The sequence below is a fragment of the Lepisosteus platostomus genome, chromosome 1 (assembly GCF_059453375.1).
Source record: "Lepisosteus platostomus isolate fLepPlt1 chromosome 1, fLepPlt1.hap1, whole genome shotgun sequence".
NCBI lineage: Eukaryota > Metazoa > Chordata > Actinopteri > Semionotiformes > Lepisosteidae > Lepisosteus > Lepisosteus platostomus.
In genome coordinates this window covers 14854410-14875767 of record NC_142611.1, presented here as the reverse complement: position 1 = coordinate 14875767, position 21358 = coordinate 14854410, and the positions used below count along the sequence as shown (strand labels likewise).

Sequence of the window (21358 nt, the reverse complement as noted above, 5' to 3'; positions counted from 1 at the left end):
ATTATGTACTGTAAGGTTATCGTAGCTACTAAAGACCTTGACATATCACTTTCTGAGAGTCTTGGATGGAGATAGAAGATCTAGCATATACTAATTTTGGCAGTTGTAGGAAATTCTGCCTACATTACATACAGTTCAGGCTTACAGCCCACAGAACCACAGAGCCTCTTCTGATCCAAGTACAGTTATTCTACTTGGTATATCTGGAGAGAGCTCATCAGTCTCCAAAGTTCTTTACTTCTTCTTTACTTCTTTACAAAACTCTTGTCTGCTGCACTGAGACACTGTACAGTATATTGATCTACAGAAAAATGCACATAGTTACACAGTGCTAACATGATAAAATTCTAACGATCTGACATAAAACACATGAGGGAATTAATTTTCACAGAATACATTAATCATTCATGGATTGACTTGGCCTGCATTAAACTTTAATGAACAGGAATCATAGTTTTTCCTTTCTCAATTACTGTAAGTACTGCCTTACAGTATTAAATGGAATGGGTCATGAAATAATGTATCCAATTATAACAACAAATGTACTTAGGCAATTTAAATGATTCATTGGGTTCCTTTTTAATTAAGAGTGAGATAAACAAAATACAGCGGTATTAAGACAGCAGGGTTTTTAATACAAGCACTTTTTGGTTTGTTAATGAGAAAATAATTTAAACAGCATCATACATGTATCATACATGTATAAACTGGCAAGAATTAATTAGTTTTATAATTTTAATGAATAAATTACAAAAATAACAAATTTAAATGTACCTTAAATTTATTAATCCTAAAAAATATTCCAAATCTTTTTAAAGTAAAATTCTTATTCATTTGCACTTTCCTAAACAAACTTAATAATAACATACATGCATTTAAAAATATTAGAATAAGACTGTCATGTTGAATGTAGATAATAATAATAAATAATAAACTTTATTTTATATAGCACCTTTAAAGGTGGCTTCTCAAGGCGCTTTACAGAATGACAACAACAATAAATAAAAAGAATACACAAGATAAAACACAAATTACAATACACAGAGGAGACCGTGGATGGTGGTACTAAGTATAGTAGGAGCAGAGGGGTGAAGAATGGAACCAGTTAAGTAAAGGCTCTTCTAAAGAAGAAGATTTTGAGTCTGGGTTTGAAGGTGTTTAGAGAAGGTGACTCTCTGATATCTTTTGGGAGAGAGTTCCAGAGTTTGGGGGCATAACAGGAGAAGGCCCAGAATGTAGACGGGCTTGGGGGACAGTTAGGAGACCAGAAATAGAAGAGTGAAGGTTGCAAGGTGGGGAGTAGGGCAATAATAGTTTAGACAGCTACTGAGGTGCCAAGCCATGCAGAGCCTTATAGGTGAGCATGAGGATTCTAAAGTCCACATGGAATTTGACAGGAAGCCAGTGCAAGGACTCCAGGATAGGAGTAATGTGAACACTTGCACTGGACCTGGTCAGGACTCTGGCTGCTGAATTTTGGACATACTGCAGTTTGTTCAATGTAGATTTAGATACCCCAGTGAGTAGAGCATTACAGTAGTCAATTCAGGAAAACAAATGTGTTGATCAGCTTTTCAGCCACAGTTGGTGATAACATAGAGTGCAGTCTAGCAATATTTCTGAGGTGAAAAAAATATGTTTTGACAATATGCTGTACATGTGGGTCAAATGTTAAGCCAGAATCAAATATCACCCCAAGGTATTTCAATTTAGACTGAAGCTCAAGTACAGAACCATCTACAGATAGGGTTACAGGACTGGCTTTACAAAGTTGATGGGGGGTGCCAATAAGCATGACTTCAGTCTTGTCACAGTTAAGATGAAGGAAATTTTGAGTCATCCAAGTCATCGCCGCTCCGTCCGTGGTCCGTGCTCTTTGCACTGCTGAGCCTGGGCTAACTCCCCATTCCGTCGCTTTGCATAGTGTATTTTTCCGCTTTTCTGCCATTCCACGGTTAGTCCCTTCCGACATCCGTGACAACATCAGTGTCAGGTTTGGTATGGATGTATATTTGAGTATCATCAGCATAGAAATTATAGCGGAGTCCATATGATCTTAAAAGCTGACCAAGTGGAAACATGTAAATGCTGAAGAGCAAGGGGCCCAGTATTGAGCCCTGAGGAACACTGGACTTAACAAGACCAAATTCAGACCTATACCCATTAAGAGAGAGAAAGTGACAGCGATCAGTGAGATAAGACTTGAACCATTTGAGAGCAGCGTCAGAAACTCCAAACACAGTCTCAAGACAAGAAAGTAGGATGTCATGGTCAACAGTGTCAGAAGCAGCACTGAGCTCAAGAAGGATGAGTAAAGAAAGAGAACCAGAATCAGTTTAGAAGATCATTAGCGACTTTGACCAGGGCAGTTTCTGTGCTGTGAAGTTGACAGAAACCAGATTGGTAGGGTTCAAAAAGGTTGTTTGCCATGAGGTGGTTATGTAACTGAAATGTGACAGCGCATTCTAGAATTTTTGAAAGAAAAGGTAAGTTGGAGATGGGGCGAAAATTGTTTAGATTGTCGAGAGCCATGTTAATCTTTTTTGGCACGAGGGTAATGGCAGCAGTTTTGAGGACTGTTGGTACAACGCCTGTGCTCAAGGATTCATTTAATATAGAGGACAATGGGACAGAGAGAAGAGAAACAGAACTGAAATAAAGTGGTGGGAATGGGATCTAAAACAGATGTGGTGGGTTTCATGTGTGTAACCAGTTTATTGAGGGATGCTGAGTCAAGGAGAAGTTGGAGAGAAGGGAACCAGAAAAGTTGGATAAAGAGGGAGGAGGTATGGAAACGGTATGCGTAGTGGAGAGAATGTGATGCCGGATGTTGTAACACCTCTACTCTTTTCGAGAAATGCCCTGGGATTTCGAGAAAGGACCTCAGTTTTACATCTCATCCGAAGGACAGCGCCCTTTTACAGTGTAGTGTCCCTGTCACTATACTGTGGCATTTGCACCCACATGGACCACAGGGTGAGCGCCCCCTGCTGGCCCCACTAACACCTCTTCCAGCCGCCACCTTAGTTTTTCCCAGCAGGTCTCCTATCCAGGTACTGATCAGGCTCACACCTGCTTAGCTTCAGTGGGCTCCCAGTTGGGAGCTGCAGGGTGATATGGCTGCAACTCACAAACATTAAATATCAGTCAATCAAAGTTTATTTATCAAATGCACAACAATACAGCATGCAGCAGCAACTGCTGGCAATGAAATGTCTTTTCTACGAACTCACCGGAGGGGATATAAATAAAAAAATTAAAGTTACAAAATAAGGTTACATAATAATAGTGCAATGGAAATTGAATAAGATAAACTCAGACAAAACTCAATGTAAATAGAGCTGCTACAGTATGTGTCTAGGGTGTATGCAATACATTATGTCCAAGTAGTTCAGTATGCTGAATAAAATTTAAACTGTATATTCATGTAGCCATTACGGTGATTTGCTGAAGGAACTGCAGCTTGGCTATTTAGCAGTCTTATTGCTTGGAGGTAAAAGCTGTTCCGTAATCTGTCGGACTTTGACTGAATGTTTCGATACCGTTTAGCGGATGGTAGGAGAGAAAATAGTTTATGACTGGGATGACTGGGGTCTCTGAGAATGGACCTGGCCTTCCTAAGACATCTAACTCAGTAGATATCCTGGATGTTTGGTAGCTCACAGCCAGTATTGAACTGCGCTGACTTCATCACCCTCTGCAGTACTTTGCGATCCCGGGCGGAGCAGTTCCCATACCAGGCAGTGATGTATCCAGTCAGGATGCTCTCAATAGTGCACCTGTAGAAGCTGGCCTGGATATGTGACGGCATGCCGAACTTCTTTAGCCTGCGGAGAATGAATAGGCGCTACCGTGCTGTTTTGACCATGATGTTGGTGTGGTGCGTCCAGGTTAAGTCCTCTGTGATGTTAACTCCCAGGAACTTAAAACTGTTAAATACATGTTTTGATTAAAAGTGGTTACACCAACAACCTTTTCTCACAACTGGCATGGTACACTACAGTTTTTAATACTGTTGGCATTTTTAAGATCATGCAGGACGACTCACTTAATTCCCTCTTAACACAGTAACATTTTTATAGCACATTTACCTTCTGAAGAGAACCTTTTGTTCATTCAATAATGAATACCCAAAAAGAAATCAAAGGCAACTAAAGGGTTTTTTTAGCATTTTTTTTTTGCTGTGTGCTTTAAATTGCCTCTTTCTCTCTGCTCCACTGCTCTCCCTCCTAGCCTATACAAATGAACTTCCAATTGGAGGGGCAGTTAAGATTGAAGACAAAAATCAATACTTGATTAACAACACTGTTATATTTCTGGTCTATTAAATATCAAAATCTTTGCATCTACAGTAAGTTGTCTTTCTCCAGGTCATTTCTATCTTTATACCTGTTGTGAACAAAATGCATAAATTGCATAAATGCATAAATTTGTTCATTAAAAATAAAACCAGGAAGGCCAACATGATTTCACCTAATATTTAATAGATAACTGGATATCAAAAAATATGTTTTGTTGTGCAATGTAACAGGGATCTGGAGGAATAATTGAACATTGTTTAAATTATTTTTATAGATGTTATATTGCAATTTAATTTGCTGGTTAAGAAAAGGCCACAGCAAGAGGATGTCTATATATTTATCTACTGTATATAGATCAGCGGACATCCTAAAGAACATAAAAAAGAAAATATAATTATGACACTATAAAACAGTGGTTATTCAAAATAGGAAAAATGCACATGATATGTAGTAATTATGTGTGGAATCTCTCTTTTGTTTAGTTTGCATACTTTAAAATAAAAAACTTTAGTTGATTTAAACTTTTTTTTCATTTGTCTATTACCTGTTTTAAGGAAAAGAGCTCAACAGAGAAATGACGGTAACTTGGGCACAAGTTGTTATTAAAATGGTTGTAAGGGGAAATATTGTGTTGTGATTAATTGGTAACTAGAGAATATGACTTTGAGAAGATTTGTCTTGGGAATCCTGCTGTGCTCCTTTTCTTTCTTTCTCAGTGCGGCGGAGCTGACCTTTGACTTTTGTCTGTGATGATAAAGCTATTTAAAGAAATTAAATTATTATAATGGATTATTTTATTAATATTAACAATTTACACTAAAAAGTCAGTAATTTACGTAACAGTGTGGACTGATGCAATACTTGCAAATATGCATTTAGTATAATCTTTGCAAGAATTTATATTATAATACTCTCTTAATATTGTAGGAATAATGTTCGAAATGTATCAGATAATTTTATCTCTGTGACATGAAATATCTTATGACGAGGTCATTTGGCACTCTTCATTTAGTTGTCAATAACATCCTTATCTGAAAAAATAATTTAGCCATTTTTTTAATTATATGAGCAAAGAAATGTATTTTAATAGTATGGGTGGGAAGCTTGTTTCAGACACCCACAACCATATGTGTTAAGTTCCTCCAGTTTCCAGTCCTGAACACACATGCTCATAATGTGTAATTACTCATGTGTTCATGGGTCCTCTTTAATTTGTGGTCAAACACACATAACCAGATATAGTACAACATTGGTTCTTACAACGAACCAAAAACCATGGACTGTAAAGGCATTACATTAAGCCAAATTGACAGATTTACCCTTTTTGTGTGTTTAATGTTATACATTTCTTGGTTACTTTTATGTATCTATCACTGATTTATCTTTTTTACATACCAGGAATTTGTAGTCACAACCAAAGATGGCAAACTGATACCAATTGAAAATTGATAGAAATTACCATACTCTTCCGTCCTTTCAAGCTTCTGTAATTTCATTTCATTTCCCAATTACTGTACCTGACCATGATGCCTCTCTCAGCCAGTGTATTTTGCATTTCTAACCTCGTTCCAACTTGCCCTGTCATGCCTTTTGTCCCCAATAGTGCACACTGCTGGATATACTTTAAAGTTCCAACTGTATTTAGAAACTTTTCCTTCTTTTTCTGCTGCAAAAATCTGAGAAACAACTGACATCATCATTTTGATTGATTTAAAAGCAAGTTCGAGTTTCTGGTAGTGCTGCATGAAGATATTTTTCAATGTGTCATTTGAATTTGGAGGAAAGATGGGTATAGAAATGAAAAAAATAATAAGTTTTTACAGCATCATTATCTTTAATTACGCTATGTCTCATTTGTAGAAAGTGCACAAAGGTTAACAAGGAAATTAAGGTTAGTTTATTGTAGTTTGTACAGTCAATTAAAAGTCATTTTTTTAGGGGAAAAAAGTGTGTTTTATACATTTATAACTTGTGAGTTCGGCTTGATTCTTGTTTATTTTTGTTTTAATGTTTGCAAGCAGTAACAAAGAAGAAATCTGTTGTGTGTAATCCAATCTCCTTTGAATAAATAAAATATGGGATTGAAGCTGCCATTTTGTATAAAGTGATATAATTATGCTTGTTTGTTGACAGATGGACCATAAATAGTTATTGTACTGATAATTGGAACTCAGTACAACAAAGCCAGGTTATCATCATTCCCAGAGGTTTACTGATTCTGGCAAGAACTCATTATAAAAAGTAATGAAGAGATTTCTGTATGACATAATTCAGAGCAAACCTAGCATCCTTGTATAATTTGCAAACACTACTATTTACAATGAAAATGTTTTGCAATATTACTATTCAGATTTTAAAATATATATAATGTTTATATAACTAAAGAATAAAATAAGTCTTGTTAAACAAGATTAAAATTCCTGTTTGAATTTCCCTTCGATCACTCCAGAGAAATCTAACCTTTCTACTTATTATGACAGTGGCCAGTCAGGACATGCTACAGCTAATTATCATGGCTTTGACTATACTGTATTTTAACACTGAAAATGATCCTACTAACACAACATAATTTAGTTTTTTTTCCCTTTTCTTTAGTAGCTATATATATAATCTGATTATATTTATATATTAATTTATTAATTAATATTATTCTAATTCTAAATAATATTAGTAAGCTAATGGGTTAAATTGTATTGTCAGAAGAATTATTGCAGTTTTTGGTTTTGTGTTCATTTTTATTTTACTTGGAGAGATAATCAAAACGGAAATCCTTCATCTATTGTTACAACTGGTTTGACAGTAAATAGTAAACTGATTTACAAACTGATTTACAACTGGTGACATCCCCGGATTTCAGTGTCAGAGAGTCAACAGATCAAATTATTGTAGATTTGATGCATATAATTCACTGTAAATTCTTTCCAAATTCTTAAATGGATGGGCTTCTCAGAAATAGATGGGATGGAATGGAGAAGTATTGCGTATGTGAACATGTTAAAAAAGAAGGTCTGTGGAATGCAGGTTTGGTTTTTGTATTGCAAATGTTTAAGATTGTGAATATATTGATGATGCACGTCTGATAAAGTACAGTACGATCATGCAGCTCGACGGGCCCCCTGCTGGTGACAATGCAGATAATTACCTGAGTGCTAGAAAAACGACTCAACTCAAATTCAGCGTAAATTCCCTAGATCACACCTTACAGTTAATCAAAACTCTAAGGCATTATGTGTGGGCTTCAAAATGTTTGACATTAATATTTGGCTGCGGGCCGCCTGCTTCGTCATGTGAGATTTTGCCCTTGTTACAGATGTTACTTCAGAGAAAATTAAACAATTGAATCGCAGACAAGAACTTTGTAAAGAATACAAGTAACGTGAGTATTTATTTTAAATATAGCAAAGGGGGTTGCGAACATTTACGATTCATTAATCATTCTTATAATTTTCAAATACCTTTTAACAACTTTACTGTATTTTCCACACACAAAAAAAAAAAATACGGAGAGAATCATTATGCTTTCCAGAGTTAAAACACCTGTTTGTTAAATTTGCACGCATACGTTTGGCACCCATGTGTTCATAAATCAGTGCTCGTCTTCGTTATACAGCAGATCTGTTTCTGATTTAACTTGATTTTTCACAGCAACACTGTAGTAGTCTACTCAGTAGTAGATTTTAAGTTGGAGGTTTAAAGAAAGCACGTTATTTTAGGCGAAACGTTTTAGGAATAAAGATAAAGTGTGATAACACACATTTCCACAGTTGGTGTCATTAGAATGATTTTGTACTAGATACTAGTTGTGGTTCCCATCTAGTCCTCCTTTAAAGGACAGCAGACAAAATAAGAATGCAAAACACGATCTTTTTTTTTTTTGCTTTTTTTGCTTTTGCTTAAAATGCTACAAAATATTGTTGTCACCATAGTCTGCTTGTGACGTATTCTGCTATAACAAATACAGGTATTATGAAATGTATTATCTTGATTTTTTCTGTAATCATATCGAATGTTTGCGAAATAAAAAAAATAATTAAAACAGTGGATTATTTTACCATTTGGGTGACTCGAAACTGTAAATCAATACCTGCCAATAGACGGGATTTTGCGATTCACGTAGGCAATGGAAGAGTGTTGTATCAAATAAAAACACCTTTACTACCTTGTAGTGTGTGATTAGTAATATAAAGCCATTTGGATGTTAACTAGAAGTTAAAGACCGGGTAAAATATATATATTTTTTTATTTGCAGAGAGGACCTGAAGGGGAGTGTCCTAAAGTTTTTCAGTTAATCCCAACTCAATTGGGATCTTTAGAAATTCATTTAGGATACCGCCTTTAGGAGAAGGAACATTAAGACAGAAGGGCGAGGACGGAAAGGTGATTCTATTTCTCAGTGGGAACAGCAGATGTGCACACCCTTCTCAACGTCAGTCTTTCCTCCTGCATTTGGTGGACTGGTAGGCTACCACTTTGGACTTTAAGACAAGTAGTCCCCAGGCACCACACCGCGATGGAAGGAAGTAGCAGACCATTACCTCAGTCTGGTTTGCCAGGGCATCCCCCGTCCTCGCTTTCGGTCGGTGGACTGCAGGTGTCCGCTTCTCTTCTGCGACCCCCACCTCTGTTTATCCGTGCTGCTGCCGCGGCAGCCTGCAACCCCTCTCTGGACAGGGGCTATCCCCGGACCCCAAAGTGTGCCCGATGCAGAAACCACGGAGTCGTATCTGCCTTGAAGGGACACAAGCGCTTTTGTCGCTGGAGGGATTGCGTGTGTGCCAAGTGCACCCTCATTGCTGAAAGGCAGAGGGTCATGGCTGCACAGGTAGCTCTGCGGAGGCAGCAGGCACAAGAGGAGAGCGAGGCCCGAGAGCTGCAGTTTATGTACACTGGGGCTGGAACAAGCGAGCCGGGTCTCGGCGTGATAGCACCCGTGGGGGCCCCGGGTGGGACAGGACAACTAAGCACCCCATCTGCAAGAACTCCCGGTTATGAGGCGTTTGGTATTGAGGATCGTAAAGACGGTAATTTTATTATATGCGTACTACTTTATATTTATTTGTTTTGCAGATGTGATGTTACGCTGTTGCCTTTCTACGTACATTGTACGAAAGTGCTCATTTTAAGTGTAAATATGTCAAAGTGGTTTCTCATTTTATTTATAGATTTTACAAGTCAATGTATAAGGTTAATATGCATTTAAGGACACTGACCGTTTGTAAACTTTATTCAAATTAAAAATAACCTTAAATTCTGTATATAGGATTGATGTCAAACGTGAATTTCAAACTTTGGTAACGGAATATTCACCGTGCAGACAAACATTATTGACATAATTACATGTTAAAAGTCAATATTTATAAAACTATAAATACGTTCAAATAAAACCTAAACATTTTTATCAGTTTCTACTGGTTTCGAAAGTTAATTTACTTTCAGATGTTGTATTGCAATACTAATGTAAAGTGAATGACATGGTGGGTGAATCAGTAGATTGCAAAGTGTAGAATTAAACACGGTAACGGAATGAATGTCAGTGACATCAATTCCAGCCTAAATTGTAGGAAAGGGAAAATGTTTCTGTTTAGGCCTCTGCACTTTAACGTTTACCTAACCAGAAGGGGGACAGAAATGGCTAAATCAAGAGACTCCGTGAGACTGCAAGCCCCTTTTACATTTCACATTTTACTGGTTAATACTGTCCATCAGGACATGAAAATTGTACGAAACAAAACGCAACAGAGTAGTTTCTTGGAAACAAATTAATTTGAGTAAATTGATAGTACCCTGAAATGTAATTTATTTTGTCACATTGCTTTAATCAGCACTTTCTTCTTGTTTCTCGTTATTTCAGAAGACAAGATATCCGCATATAATGTATACAACGGATTTCTGGCACGTCCTTTGTTTGCACCCCATTCTGCGCAGTTGGTTTCCTCTACTTTGAGAAAGAACTCTGCTAGCCCAAACCTTCGAGAAAACACTCATTCCTCTTTGGAAAAATCAGAAAAAGACAAGGGCGTTCAATCACCTGGCTCCGATCAACTTTCTGAACACGCGGAAAGCCCAAGATCGCTGTCCTCGTCAGACCTGGAATCGGGCAGCGAGTCCGAGAGACATAAGGACTTCTCTTCGCCCGAGCCGAGTGCTCCCGCATCCTCATCTAGACACAGGGACCCCACCGATATCATGATGAAAATCTTCCCTCACCACAAGCGGGACACCCTGGAAGCTGTGGTGAAGACCTGCAAAGGCGACATAGTTAAGGCAATCGAGCTAGTTTTAAATTCAAAAGAGGATAAACCCCTCTCAGGGGATAGCGATATCCCAACTCCCGAGTCTTCAACTTTCCATAGACCCTCCGGTTTTGGAATTCCTGGAGGGGGATTCGGACAACTGAGCTCCAAGTCCGCGTTCTCTCCTTTGCAAACAACTCCATCCAGCGCAGGTGACAGTATATATGGTTTGAACCCCCGACTCGGAATCAGTCCGTTGAGGCTAGCATATTCTTCTTCTGGGGGAGCAATAACTAGTTTTATGTCTCCTTATGTGACACCCGGATTGATGCCTGCATTTCCACTTCGGCCACCTATGGACTATTCGTTTCCAGGAATGATAAGAGATTTTTCCTACCTCCAGAACAAGGAGCCTTTGTGTAATACTGGACTGTATTCTAGGCTAAGTCATGAAAAGCCATAAAGTGCCAACATTAAAACTGTCTCCTCAGAACGTAGCAGACCTAACCCTTTGATTCATGTTATTCTTTTTATTTAGCGTTTTGCATTGTCCATTTTAAATGGTTCACAACCTTGAAGTTTTACGACACCTAAAAACTCCTTTAAGAATACACTTTTCCGTAACAACGTCCTACGTTAAAGATATACTCTATAAGCAAAGCATTTCAGTTAAACCGTAATCTATTTCGCACGAATATAAGCATAGTAATTTTACTGAACAGTAACTTTGTTGAAGTCAGCGCAAACCATCGGAAAAAACATGGAGTCTCTGTTATTTAAATCTGCACTGGTTCAGGGTGTATTTTAAAATTATGTGTTTTCCTACGTTATATTGTTAAATCTATAATACCTTAATAAAGTTACATTTCAAAATCATTTCTTGTTAGTCTATTTCATACTGTTTCTGTTTGAAAACGTTTTTTTTTATTTGGAAGTTTTTATTAAAAATAAAGCAAATATGGTGAAAATAAATTGTAATTTATTTTTTTAAATAACTGTTCTAAGATCCTCAATAAGTGTGTTGGTTGCCTTATGTGTACGTACTACAAATTAAACAAATATTAGTAGTCTTTTTAAAAAAGTAATTCTGTAGATTTGAATTGGTGTGTACCTCGACTAAAGGGAAAGTATACTTGTTTTTCCACGACATTGAACAGGTGTTTAAACAGTTTTTATAAGTCTAAAAGGAAGGATGTACTGTACCACATGAAAGGAGGAACAAAAATTAAACAAACTTGAAATTTTTTTCAGTGTTTATATGAAATGTAACTACTACTTTTTCTAAGCATATGTAATTTAAATAAAGGTATTCAGTTATTTTAAAATAAGTTTGAAAAGCATCTTGTTTTCCGTTTGAAAAAACTGATAATTCACTGTATCTCTTACATCACTACTATATTTACCAGAATACAGTATATGTATCATTGAATATACTATAGGGAGATTAATGTATTATTGCTGTTTCACAATATACTGTATATTTCACAACAGAACAATATATATCCTAGTATTATTATATATTACAGCAAGATTGGGTGAAATTTGCATAAACATATTGTCGTGTTGAAAAGTATTATGTATGAATATATAACAAGTTAATATTTGTAATGTAAATACAGGCCTACTGAAGCTTAAAGGAATGTATATACTGTAATAAGGTTTCTGTTTCTTTGTACTGTCCCTTATGAATTCCAAGGTCTTAATCTTTTGCCTACATTTTTAATGAAACGATATCATTAAGAAAAATGAAAATATATACAGTACAGTAATCATTTTAATTAAATCAGTAAAGTAGGTATAGAACTACTGTTTATAGGTCTAACAGGCTTAAACCTGCTTCAATATCTGTGAATGAGGTACACGTACAGTACATATAACCCATTGAACGTTAGAAGAATGATTTCATAAGACTGATTACAACAAATGTAAATGTATTTTTTCGTACAGGTTATGTTTCAGTTTGATTTCTGTATTATCAGTTTAGTTTTTTTACTCTGTTCTATTATTGCCATCTTGTATCAGATTGTCCTACTGTATAAATTGTGTTCTTAAGAACACTGGGCGCAAAATAACTTTGTTTATAGTCAATGTTTAGGTCCTCAGTAACGGCGTACTGTATGTTGGGACGCGAATGGTGGAATGGCTTGAATTTAACATTCTCGTTCCAACATCCCCACCTCTTCAAACAGCTGAATGCTTAGTAAACGTGGGTCCTGTTGACCCAGGTGCTTCATAGCTGTCATCGCGCCCTCGAGCAAGTTTTGTTTGCACCTGTGCTGCATTTTAGACGAGCAGTCAGTGCGCTCACCTGTCTGAAGGAGGGCTGTGGACATCAAGAGATGGAACAAAAAAGGTCTTCCCACTCACAATGAAAACTAGTAGCTTAAAATAATTGATTTTATATAAAAAAGATCAGAAAGAAATAATAAATGCTAATATTTTGGTCTGCTCTGGTTCGTCTGATTTATACTCGTGTATAATAATCATAACCCGTAGGCTAGTAGTGTTATTGTCTTGCGCAATTATTATTATTGCATGTAATTATTTGACAATCACATAAGCATGTAATTCTTTCAAAGAACGTAAACAAATACAATTAAACCAACATCACCACTACTATAAACAACAGTATGTCAGGAATTTCTTAAAACAATTTAAGTTCTTCTTTCGAATTCTTGTGCTCTGTGCCAATATTTCCTTGAGGTGAATATTGTGGCAAACTTGCATACACTTGCCAATAAGGTGCCAATGGTTCACGGATTTTAAAATGTGTCCAATGTTTTCTAATTCGTTTTTCTTTCCAGTCAAAAGTTTAATGTTTGGTTTTAAAAGTGTTGAAACAGGTAAGCATCCGCGATGTTGCAACATGCTTGTTTTAAAGATCAAATGAACACAGACGCAAATGTTTTTAACTGTTTCTTTAAAAAATAAGGCTTCTGCCTTGAATAAAGTTTAATTATGAAATTGAGATATTAGGTATATAAACAAGTGCGAATACAGAAAACTAACAAGGACAATAAATATTCAATAAGCGTAATTTCGTGATACTGTATATTACCACGAAGAAAAGCCTACATATGACAACCTAAAACGTGGAACGAAAACGTTTTATTTTTAAAATATTACAGACATCTAATATAATTATAATATGCAAGGTGCTGGAACTATTCAAAGACAAAATTATTCCATATAATTTCAAGATCTTTTTATAAGTACTGTATAACACGCTAAATATTTAAACTACTTTTATTTTTTCTTTCTTTTTATTTCATTGTTTAGGTGTTTTTTAACAATAAGATAATGTGTACAATTCAAAAATCACTCAACAGAAAGTGCAAAAAATAAATATCGGTATAGTCGGGTGTACACAGTTGTTTTGCTGTAGTCAATCACATTACATGGGTTTTCAACAATGGACGACATACAGTTTATTTACAGTAAATTTGACGTACAGGTAAAGGTTAACTGAAGTACCGGCGGTGACTGAGTAAAGGGTTAAAAATATCCTTTCCATCTGGTTTTCCTTATAAAAGAACCCCTGATGACGGTATTGTCATCAGTTGACAATACAATTTTAATACATTACACTTTCAATATCCCTACATCCAAAACCCACAGGAGGGAAATTTGGTGTCTGGATAAAAAACCTTCCTTGAGAGGAGTAGATATTTCAAAAGTATAATGAAATGAAGATTTCCCAAACTTACAGATCCTTTTAGGAGTTTTCATTGTCTTATACAAATGCTGTGTGCCCTAAATTGACAGCTTGACAAAATAAAGGAATCAAATCAGTTTCTAATCTGATCTGTAACAAGACTGGTATTTTGATGAATGTTAACAGTATCATGGGTTAAAAATGCATTCGAAATCCAAATTACATTTCAGCAAGGAAAAAAAAATGGATCCATATGAGGTTGCACCTTGCATAAGATGCACCAAAACAGCTTCAAAAACAGAATTAACCTGGCAATTATAAAAAGATAAGTTTACTGGAATCATTACACAACATGAAAAAATGCAGGACTCATACTGTAAATGACCTAATTAGTGTCATTATGATTGATCTAACAATCACCACAAAATATTCAAGGAACTATTCAGAAAAACACAAAAAAGTAATCCTGGATAGATATTTGTTTTATTGTCCCCAAAAATCGTCTTTGACCTTACACACCAGAAAAGAATAATTACAGACACATTACAAGACAGTACTACAATAGATGCTGATGTATTAGGCTATATGTTTTTGCAAATCTTTTATTTGCTTTTTTAGATTAAAAAAATATAACCTGTACTTATGAAGCTATAAAATTAATTAAACTTGCAAGAACATGTATGTTTATATTTCACTTTTAAAATCTGTAATTCCTTTAATTATGAAGTCAAATAATTTTACTCAGGCCAATCTTACTATTAACAGTTTTTCTTTACTTTTTTCATGACTGTAACACATCTCCAACTTTTATAATACACTGAATGTAAACAATGTAGAAAAACAAATACTGTTGTTTAATGGAACATGACTATTTAATAAGTCGTCTGAGGCCTTTTCCAGTATGGCACAAGATAGTGATTGATGGTAGAGTAAACAGTTTCCTAAAAATTGATTTCTTTGTTACATTTTACTGTGGATTTCCTTTTCTTCTTCTGTCACTGAACACTCACATTTCAGCAAGATGGAAACTTGGCTGTTTTTCATGTTTACCATAGACTCTCGTGAATTTATATGAACACATCATCATATGCTAAAATAACAAAACCGCTGAAAAATAGAACGATTTTAACTGCTATCAACATGGCATTTTACAATGAGTATATTTCAAATAACAGTGATCTCTACAAAATGAAAAGCAAAACAAAAGTACATATGATGCCATTATGAGTAATATTAACAATTTCTAGCTACGGGACATTTTGTTACATATTGTACAGTATGTTTTACTGGATTGTTAGTATTAACAAAAAACCTATCACTAAACAATAACATAAACAAATCATTTGTATATTTAATCCACCCAACAGTACACCCATACTTAAATAATATTTGATCAGGAGAAAAGTATCCTCTGGTAAAAACAATATGCTCTACAGCTGTGGGCAAAAAACTCTACTAGAAGATGTGTACTGTACATCTACACAGTAGAGTAAATATGAAATTCTTTAAAACACACTAAATCACACACATTTTAATGCTTTACTGTATGTATTAGAAAACTGAATATAGATAATTATCAAGTTTAGAAAACTTTGGGTTTATATTGGCACATTCATATGCTACTTAACAAATTCCACAATTGATACGTCCACATCATGAGCTCTATTACTCTTTACACCTTAAATAATAGGGATTATTCCAAAGAAGTGTATGCTCACTGCAAGTTTATATATTCAAAACAAACAAATATTGTTACATATTAACAACAATATACCTGTACCTAATATCATTACTATATAAAAATTATTTTATCTAACAACAATCATTCCTGTGGCAGTATACACTGTACAGTTTCTTCAGCAAAGTGTGAAAGTAAGTTTGTAATTGTAAAAGTAAATTAAATTGCTACAATACCTAGGTAAAATAAGAGAAATATACTACTCATAGGTATACAATAATACCAAATATTAATAGTTTTGTTAGAATAACAGAATTTCATTTTACAATTTTGTAAAAGATTAGAATTGAATAGGAATCACCAGCTGTTTATAACTAAGTAGGTTAATACAGTAGCTAAAAGCTCTGCACTAAATGGAAAAATGAGGACCTGTGGACACATTCCACTGAGACACCCAACTGGCAGAACCACTCTGCTTCTGACCTGCTGCAGACTTGGCAGTGTTAGGTACAAAAGAATTAGTTCTGACTGTGGGAGCAACCTCATTTGACATCACTCTGTGCCTACAGGGCTTGATAGATTCCAGGAGCTGCTGTTTGCCAGGAAGCTGAGAGAGTCCCTGGCTGACTAACACCAACCCAACTGTGCCTTGGGGAACCCTGGTCACAGTGGAATAATGAAAAGCCCTAGGCTACAGCTGGTACAGTGTTTTTTTAGCCTAACGTTTAATATGTTTCTTCCAGTAAATAAAACATTGTATCTTATCTTTTTCTCGATTCGTAGTTCACGTTACGGTGCTATTTAATAATAATAAACTTTATTTTATATAGTACCTTTAATGGTGGCTTCTCAAAGTGCTTCACAGATTGACAACAACAATTAAAAATACACAAGATATGCACAATGAGAATACACAATGAGAGGAAACAGTAGATGGGGTACTGAATACAGGAGGAGCAAAGGGGTAAATAACAGAATCAGTTAAGTAAAAGCTGTTCTGAAGAAGGTTTTGAGAGCAATATTTACCGCATGTTTATTTGTACGACAATGTCTGAGGTAGTGAGACAAAAACTGTGGACTTTTATCCCTGGGGAAACAATATCTAGAGAACATGTTTGGCATGAAAATGTAACCAGCAATACTGTATATACAGTATATATAACAATTCACAAAAGATGTGTGCTTGAGGGTAAGATTGAAAGCTGCTATTTGAAAAACCTACAATAATCTGAAATTGCAATAATGTACTAGCCTGTACAATTTACTGTATAAGATCAGAAACACCTATTTAAATTTACTATACAAAAATCAGTATAAACTACAGCACATTAGACTGACAACTTAAAAAGTTTTGAATGTATTCATACAATCACATAAATGAAAGTAATCGTTTGTTTTTATTTTTGAGCTTGCCTATTTAAAATAAGTCATTAAACATTCTAATGAAAAAGCTGATAGAATCTAAGGGAAAAATAAATCATGCTTTTATTCCATTTATGAGATGTTATGAAGTTGCATTTACACCTAATAAATCATTTTCATAGAGCTTTCTGCTTTTTCCTGAATAACAAATACCTAGTAAAAGTGGTCTATACTTACTAATCATAGTCTTAAGAGTCATGGAGTAGAAAGACTGAGTGAACAACTGGCTAGAGATGTAATGATTTTAAACATTGATTAATTGCTTTGTGTGTATAAGTGTGTTTGACAAAGCTAATCTAATCTGGTGCATTAAATTATAGAAATGATCATATTTAAAGGTTCCCAGTTTTGGATTGCTTAGCCTTTATAGCTCAATTTACAATGTACTGAACTGGATCTCAAGCCAATCAAGCACCTGTAGGATGAGTTGTGTAGATGTATTGTATTTGTTGGTGTAAACAGTCACATAACGTTATTTTTAAGTTTCACAGTTGTTTTACATATTTAATGAAGGGAAATCCATGTGGCTCATGAGAAACACCTTTAGCCATCTGTGGCAAATAGTTAGCACAAGCTGTTGGACTCAACAGGTATCAATCAGTAATGTATGAGAGGAAATGTTGTGAACTTGCTGAATTACATCAAGAGGCAAATCTTTATTCAAAGGGTTTGAAAAGCCTGAAACACTTTTATTTTGCTACTGTACCGGACAAAACACTTTTCGTGTTCCATCCATTTTCCAATTGCTTCATCCCATTCATGGTCATGGGGGAGCTGGAGCCCATCCTGACAAGCAACCAGAGCTCCCAGTGAAAACCCATGCAAAAAAGGGGAAAACATACCAACTACATGCAGACAGCACCACCTGTTCAGACTTGAACACAGGACCCCAGTGCTGTAAGGCAGAAATGCTGACTACTGTGACACTGTTCAGCCCTTTTTACTCTCTGATGAGTCTATATTGTACAGTAACAGTTCCATGCAAGCAGAGTCTTTAGGTGCTGACAACTCTGCTCACAGCAAACTGGAATCTTTAAAATAACCACTTCTCTGCTTCAGGGTTTGCCTGTCAAATTCCTTACTCCCGGGCAGAAGGGTTTATAATAAACTGACAACTTCTTTATAAAGTCCAGCACAGGACGATTGCTCACAATTTAACTAATATTTAACTTTCACGTTTATTATTCATATTGACACCCAACATTCATTTCCTTAATACATTTAGCACTTGGTCCACAATGCATGAATGTTAGTGCATAATTAGAAGTTGTGCCAAACTATAGAGACTCCTGACTAAAAAAATTACAAGAAGGTTTGATTAAAATTATCTTATTCATCTTGTTAAATAGTGAAAAACAGTGTATGTAACAGCAACAACAACAACAACAACAACAACAACAACAACAACAACAACAACAACAACAACAACAACAACAACAACAACAACACTTATTATTATTGAAAACATAATTTTGTTTTCCATTTTAAAAGTAAGATGGCATGGTGGTACAGTGGTCAGCATTGTTACCATGCAGAACTGGGTGTGGAGTTTATATGTTCTTCCCAAATTTGCATGGGTGTCCCTTGGGTGCTTTCCTTTCCTTTTTGTGAGTTACCCTGCTAAAGCCTACTTTTGCGAATATAAGTGGTCATTGTTTAAACACCAAATATACAATTTTCCAATAATGACCCACTTTGTTGGGTGATTGAACAGTGGAAATACAAGATAACAATAAAACAGTACGAGTGAGTAAATGTGAATAAAAGAAAACTTAATCACCCTAATCACCGAATCAAGACTAGTTTTTACTTGCTGTTACAAGGATCCTAACATTTATTTCACTGTACTCGTACACCAAAAGCGTTTGGGGGCACTTTACAGGGTAAAAACAAAAACGCATAAAAGAGAAAATCATTAGAGTAATAAATACAGAAATAAACGTGAAAAAAGGAGAAGGGGAGGGTGTTCACTTCATTACATTGAACTCAACTGAACTGTCAGCAAGATCTTACCCGGATCTGTTCATAATGAATCAGAAGAAAGAAAATTATTCATGATTTTAAACTTGAACATTTTTTTGTAGTTGGAATTGCATGTGAAAAATAAAAACAGAAGTAAAATTGAAATACACACTCAAAACATTTTCAAGAGTATTTTGTAGAGAAACATATTAGCACAGTTGCGATATACCTTTAAAAATGGCGCAAGGGCCGGTACGTCAACCAATCACATGTTCCGGACCTTGTGGGATAGTTCCAGGAAGTGCAGCAACGTCGATTTGTCTAGGGTTCAGAATAGCTTTGACTATGTTCTGTGTGCAGCTGTAGTTTGTGAAAGCATACCTTAAAGAAATGCAATATCACATTATTATTGCAATGACAATTTGGTTCACAGCATATGTGGACTCAAGGAAAATAAGAGGGATTTCCCTGGCATGTAAGTGATTTCAGCAAAGGATCCCTTTTAATGCGCTGTTTTCCCCGAAAAAAAAAACACCAACACAGAATATTACTCCTAAATAAACAGTTACAGTTTAATTTGTTCTCAGTATTGCAATGCGGATGCAGTAATGCTAATACAGTAATGTGACCGCTTGCTCTGAAAAGCACTGTGCATATTTGAACACAGGCGTCAGAGTAGCAGGAATTCATGGATTTGGTTTATTTTGTTACGTTTATGATAATAAACGTTGTTCGCGAGTGTGCCAGGTATTAACAAAATCAAAATGTAGTAGTGTAGAGTGGATTTGAAATAAAAAAATACCAATAAAAAAACTTTAAAAACATTTTAGAATTTATTAAATAAATATTATTAGCAACTTCACGTTATGCCGTTCTCAATGTAGATGTTTTCTAACATATTTAAGCTGCCTTTGATAACACAATCCTAAGGTGGTGGTGCTCAAGCATCTACACATTTATAAGTATGACTGTAGACTAGCTGTAATGCTAAGTGGTTGTGTGTAACGATATTTGTTGTGCCATTCATTTCTAGAATTGAATTCAATAAAGTATAATCGTTCCTCAACACATTAGGACTGCTAAAACACCATATGAAACTCACAGCAGATTTGACACTGACTGTACAAGCCTTTTTTAGTTCTGTGGAAATGAAGTAATAGCTACTGTCTGTAATGCAAACCTTTCATACAGTATAGTACTTTAATTATCCAATATATACAGTATATGTTTGAAAAAAGTTCTCGGATTTATGTTTGTACCTTATTTAAATGGGATGTAGGTCAAAATCATGTAACTCAAGCATACTGTACAGCAATCATCTCCAATTTATTCAGCCAACTCTAAAATGAGTGCATTTCCTCATCTGCACAATAAGCAGTTTCATTGTTAGCTTTAGTCATTTGCAACAGTAGCCTCTGTGCTTTTTTAGTTTTGCATGCCTTTTTGAAGAGTTTAAATCTTATCTGTTGTAATCTAAACAATTCTGAATGTTAAGTAATTTGCATTTGTCCATATTTCAAAATATAATGTTTGCTTGAGCATCATTTTTACATGATAGACTGTGCAAGCATGAACATTTTCAAGTTGATAGAAATAAAAATATCCGGAGGAATCTGATAACTGATTTTTTAAAATATACATTATATTATCATTAGCATGAGAACATCCATACAACCTTTAAAAAAAATTCCATATTTTCTCAAAATTGGACTTTTCAACATCGACCAATACTCTCTTTATTATTCCTTTGTAGATCGGAGGTTTTACAAAGAGAAAACATCTTTTCTCTGCATTGATGGTTCAAAGCTCATTCCCTTTGACCAAGTGAATGATGACTATTGTGACTGCTCTGATGGCTCAGATGAACCAGGTGACTATCTGTGATTATGCTAAATCTCTAGATGTGTTATGATTTTATTCATGTTTAGATATGTTAAATCTGAAGATGCAACAACAGTTGTTGATTCATAAGCTATTTCAAGCTAGGGATGTTAAGCTATTTTAGTTAAACCAAAGTGAGAAAGTGTTTGCTTTCAAATAGAGTTCTGTCATAAACTAATCTTACAGTATGTTTATATGTAAACTAAGGCAGACAAGTCTGACTTTA

General features: G+C 35.3%; 2 protein-coding genes across 3 annotated transcripts in view; both read left to right on the top strand.

Moving 5' to 3' along the window:
- Positions 1–7502: 7502 nt before the first annotated feature.
- LOC148677757 (doublesex- and mab-3-related transcription factor A1-like) lies at positions 7503–11410 on the top strand. The gene is made up of 3 exons (XM_088625458.1): positions 7503–7677; positions 8551–9322; positions 10153–11410. Exons 2-3 carry the CDS (start codon positions 8812–8814, stop codon positions 10995–10997), a joined length of 1356 nt encoding a protein of 451 aa, XP_088481584.1. The 5' UTR covers positions 7503–7677; positions 8551–8811; the 3' UTR covers positions 10998–11410.
- Positions 11411–19548: 8138 nt separating this feature from the next.
- LOC148677756 (glucosidase 2 subunit beta-like) overlaps positions 19549–21358 on the top strand; it is a 219366-nt gene continuing 217556 nt past the window's right edge. For both annotated transcript variants that reach the window (XM_088625442.1, XM_088625431.1), the window contains exons 1-2: positions 19549–19726; positions 21005–21121. In XM_088625442.1, the coding sequence (XP_088481568.1) occupies positions 19642–19726; positions 21005–21121 (202 nt within the window). In that variant the 5' untranslated portion in view covers positions 19549–19641. The remainder of the gene's footprint in view (positions 19727–21004; positions 21122–21358) is intronic.

Coding starts and splice junctions, on each gene's coding strand:
- LOC148677757 (XM_088625458.1), top strand. CDS start 8,812: ATGGAAGGAAGTAGCAGACCATTACCTCAGTCTGGTTTGCCAGGGCAT. Junction 9,323..10,152: donor TATTGAGGATCGTAAAGACG/GTAATTTTATTA, acceptor TCGTTATTTCAG/AAGACAAGATATCCGCATAT.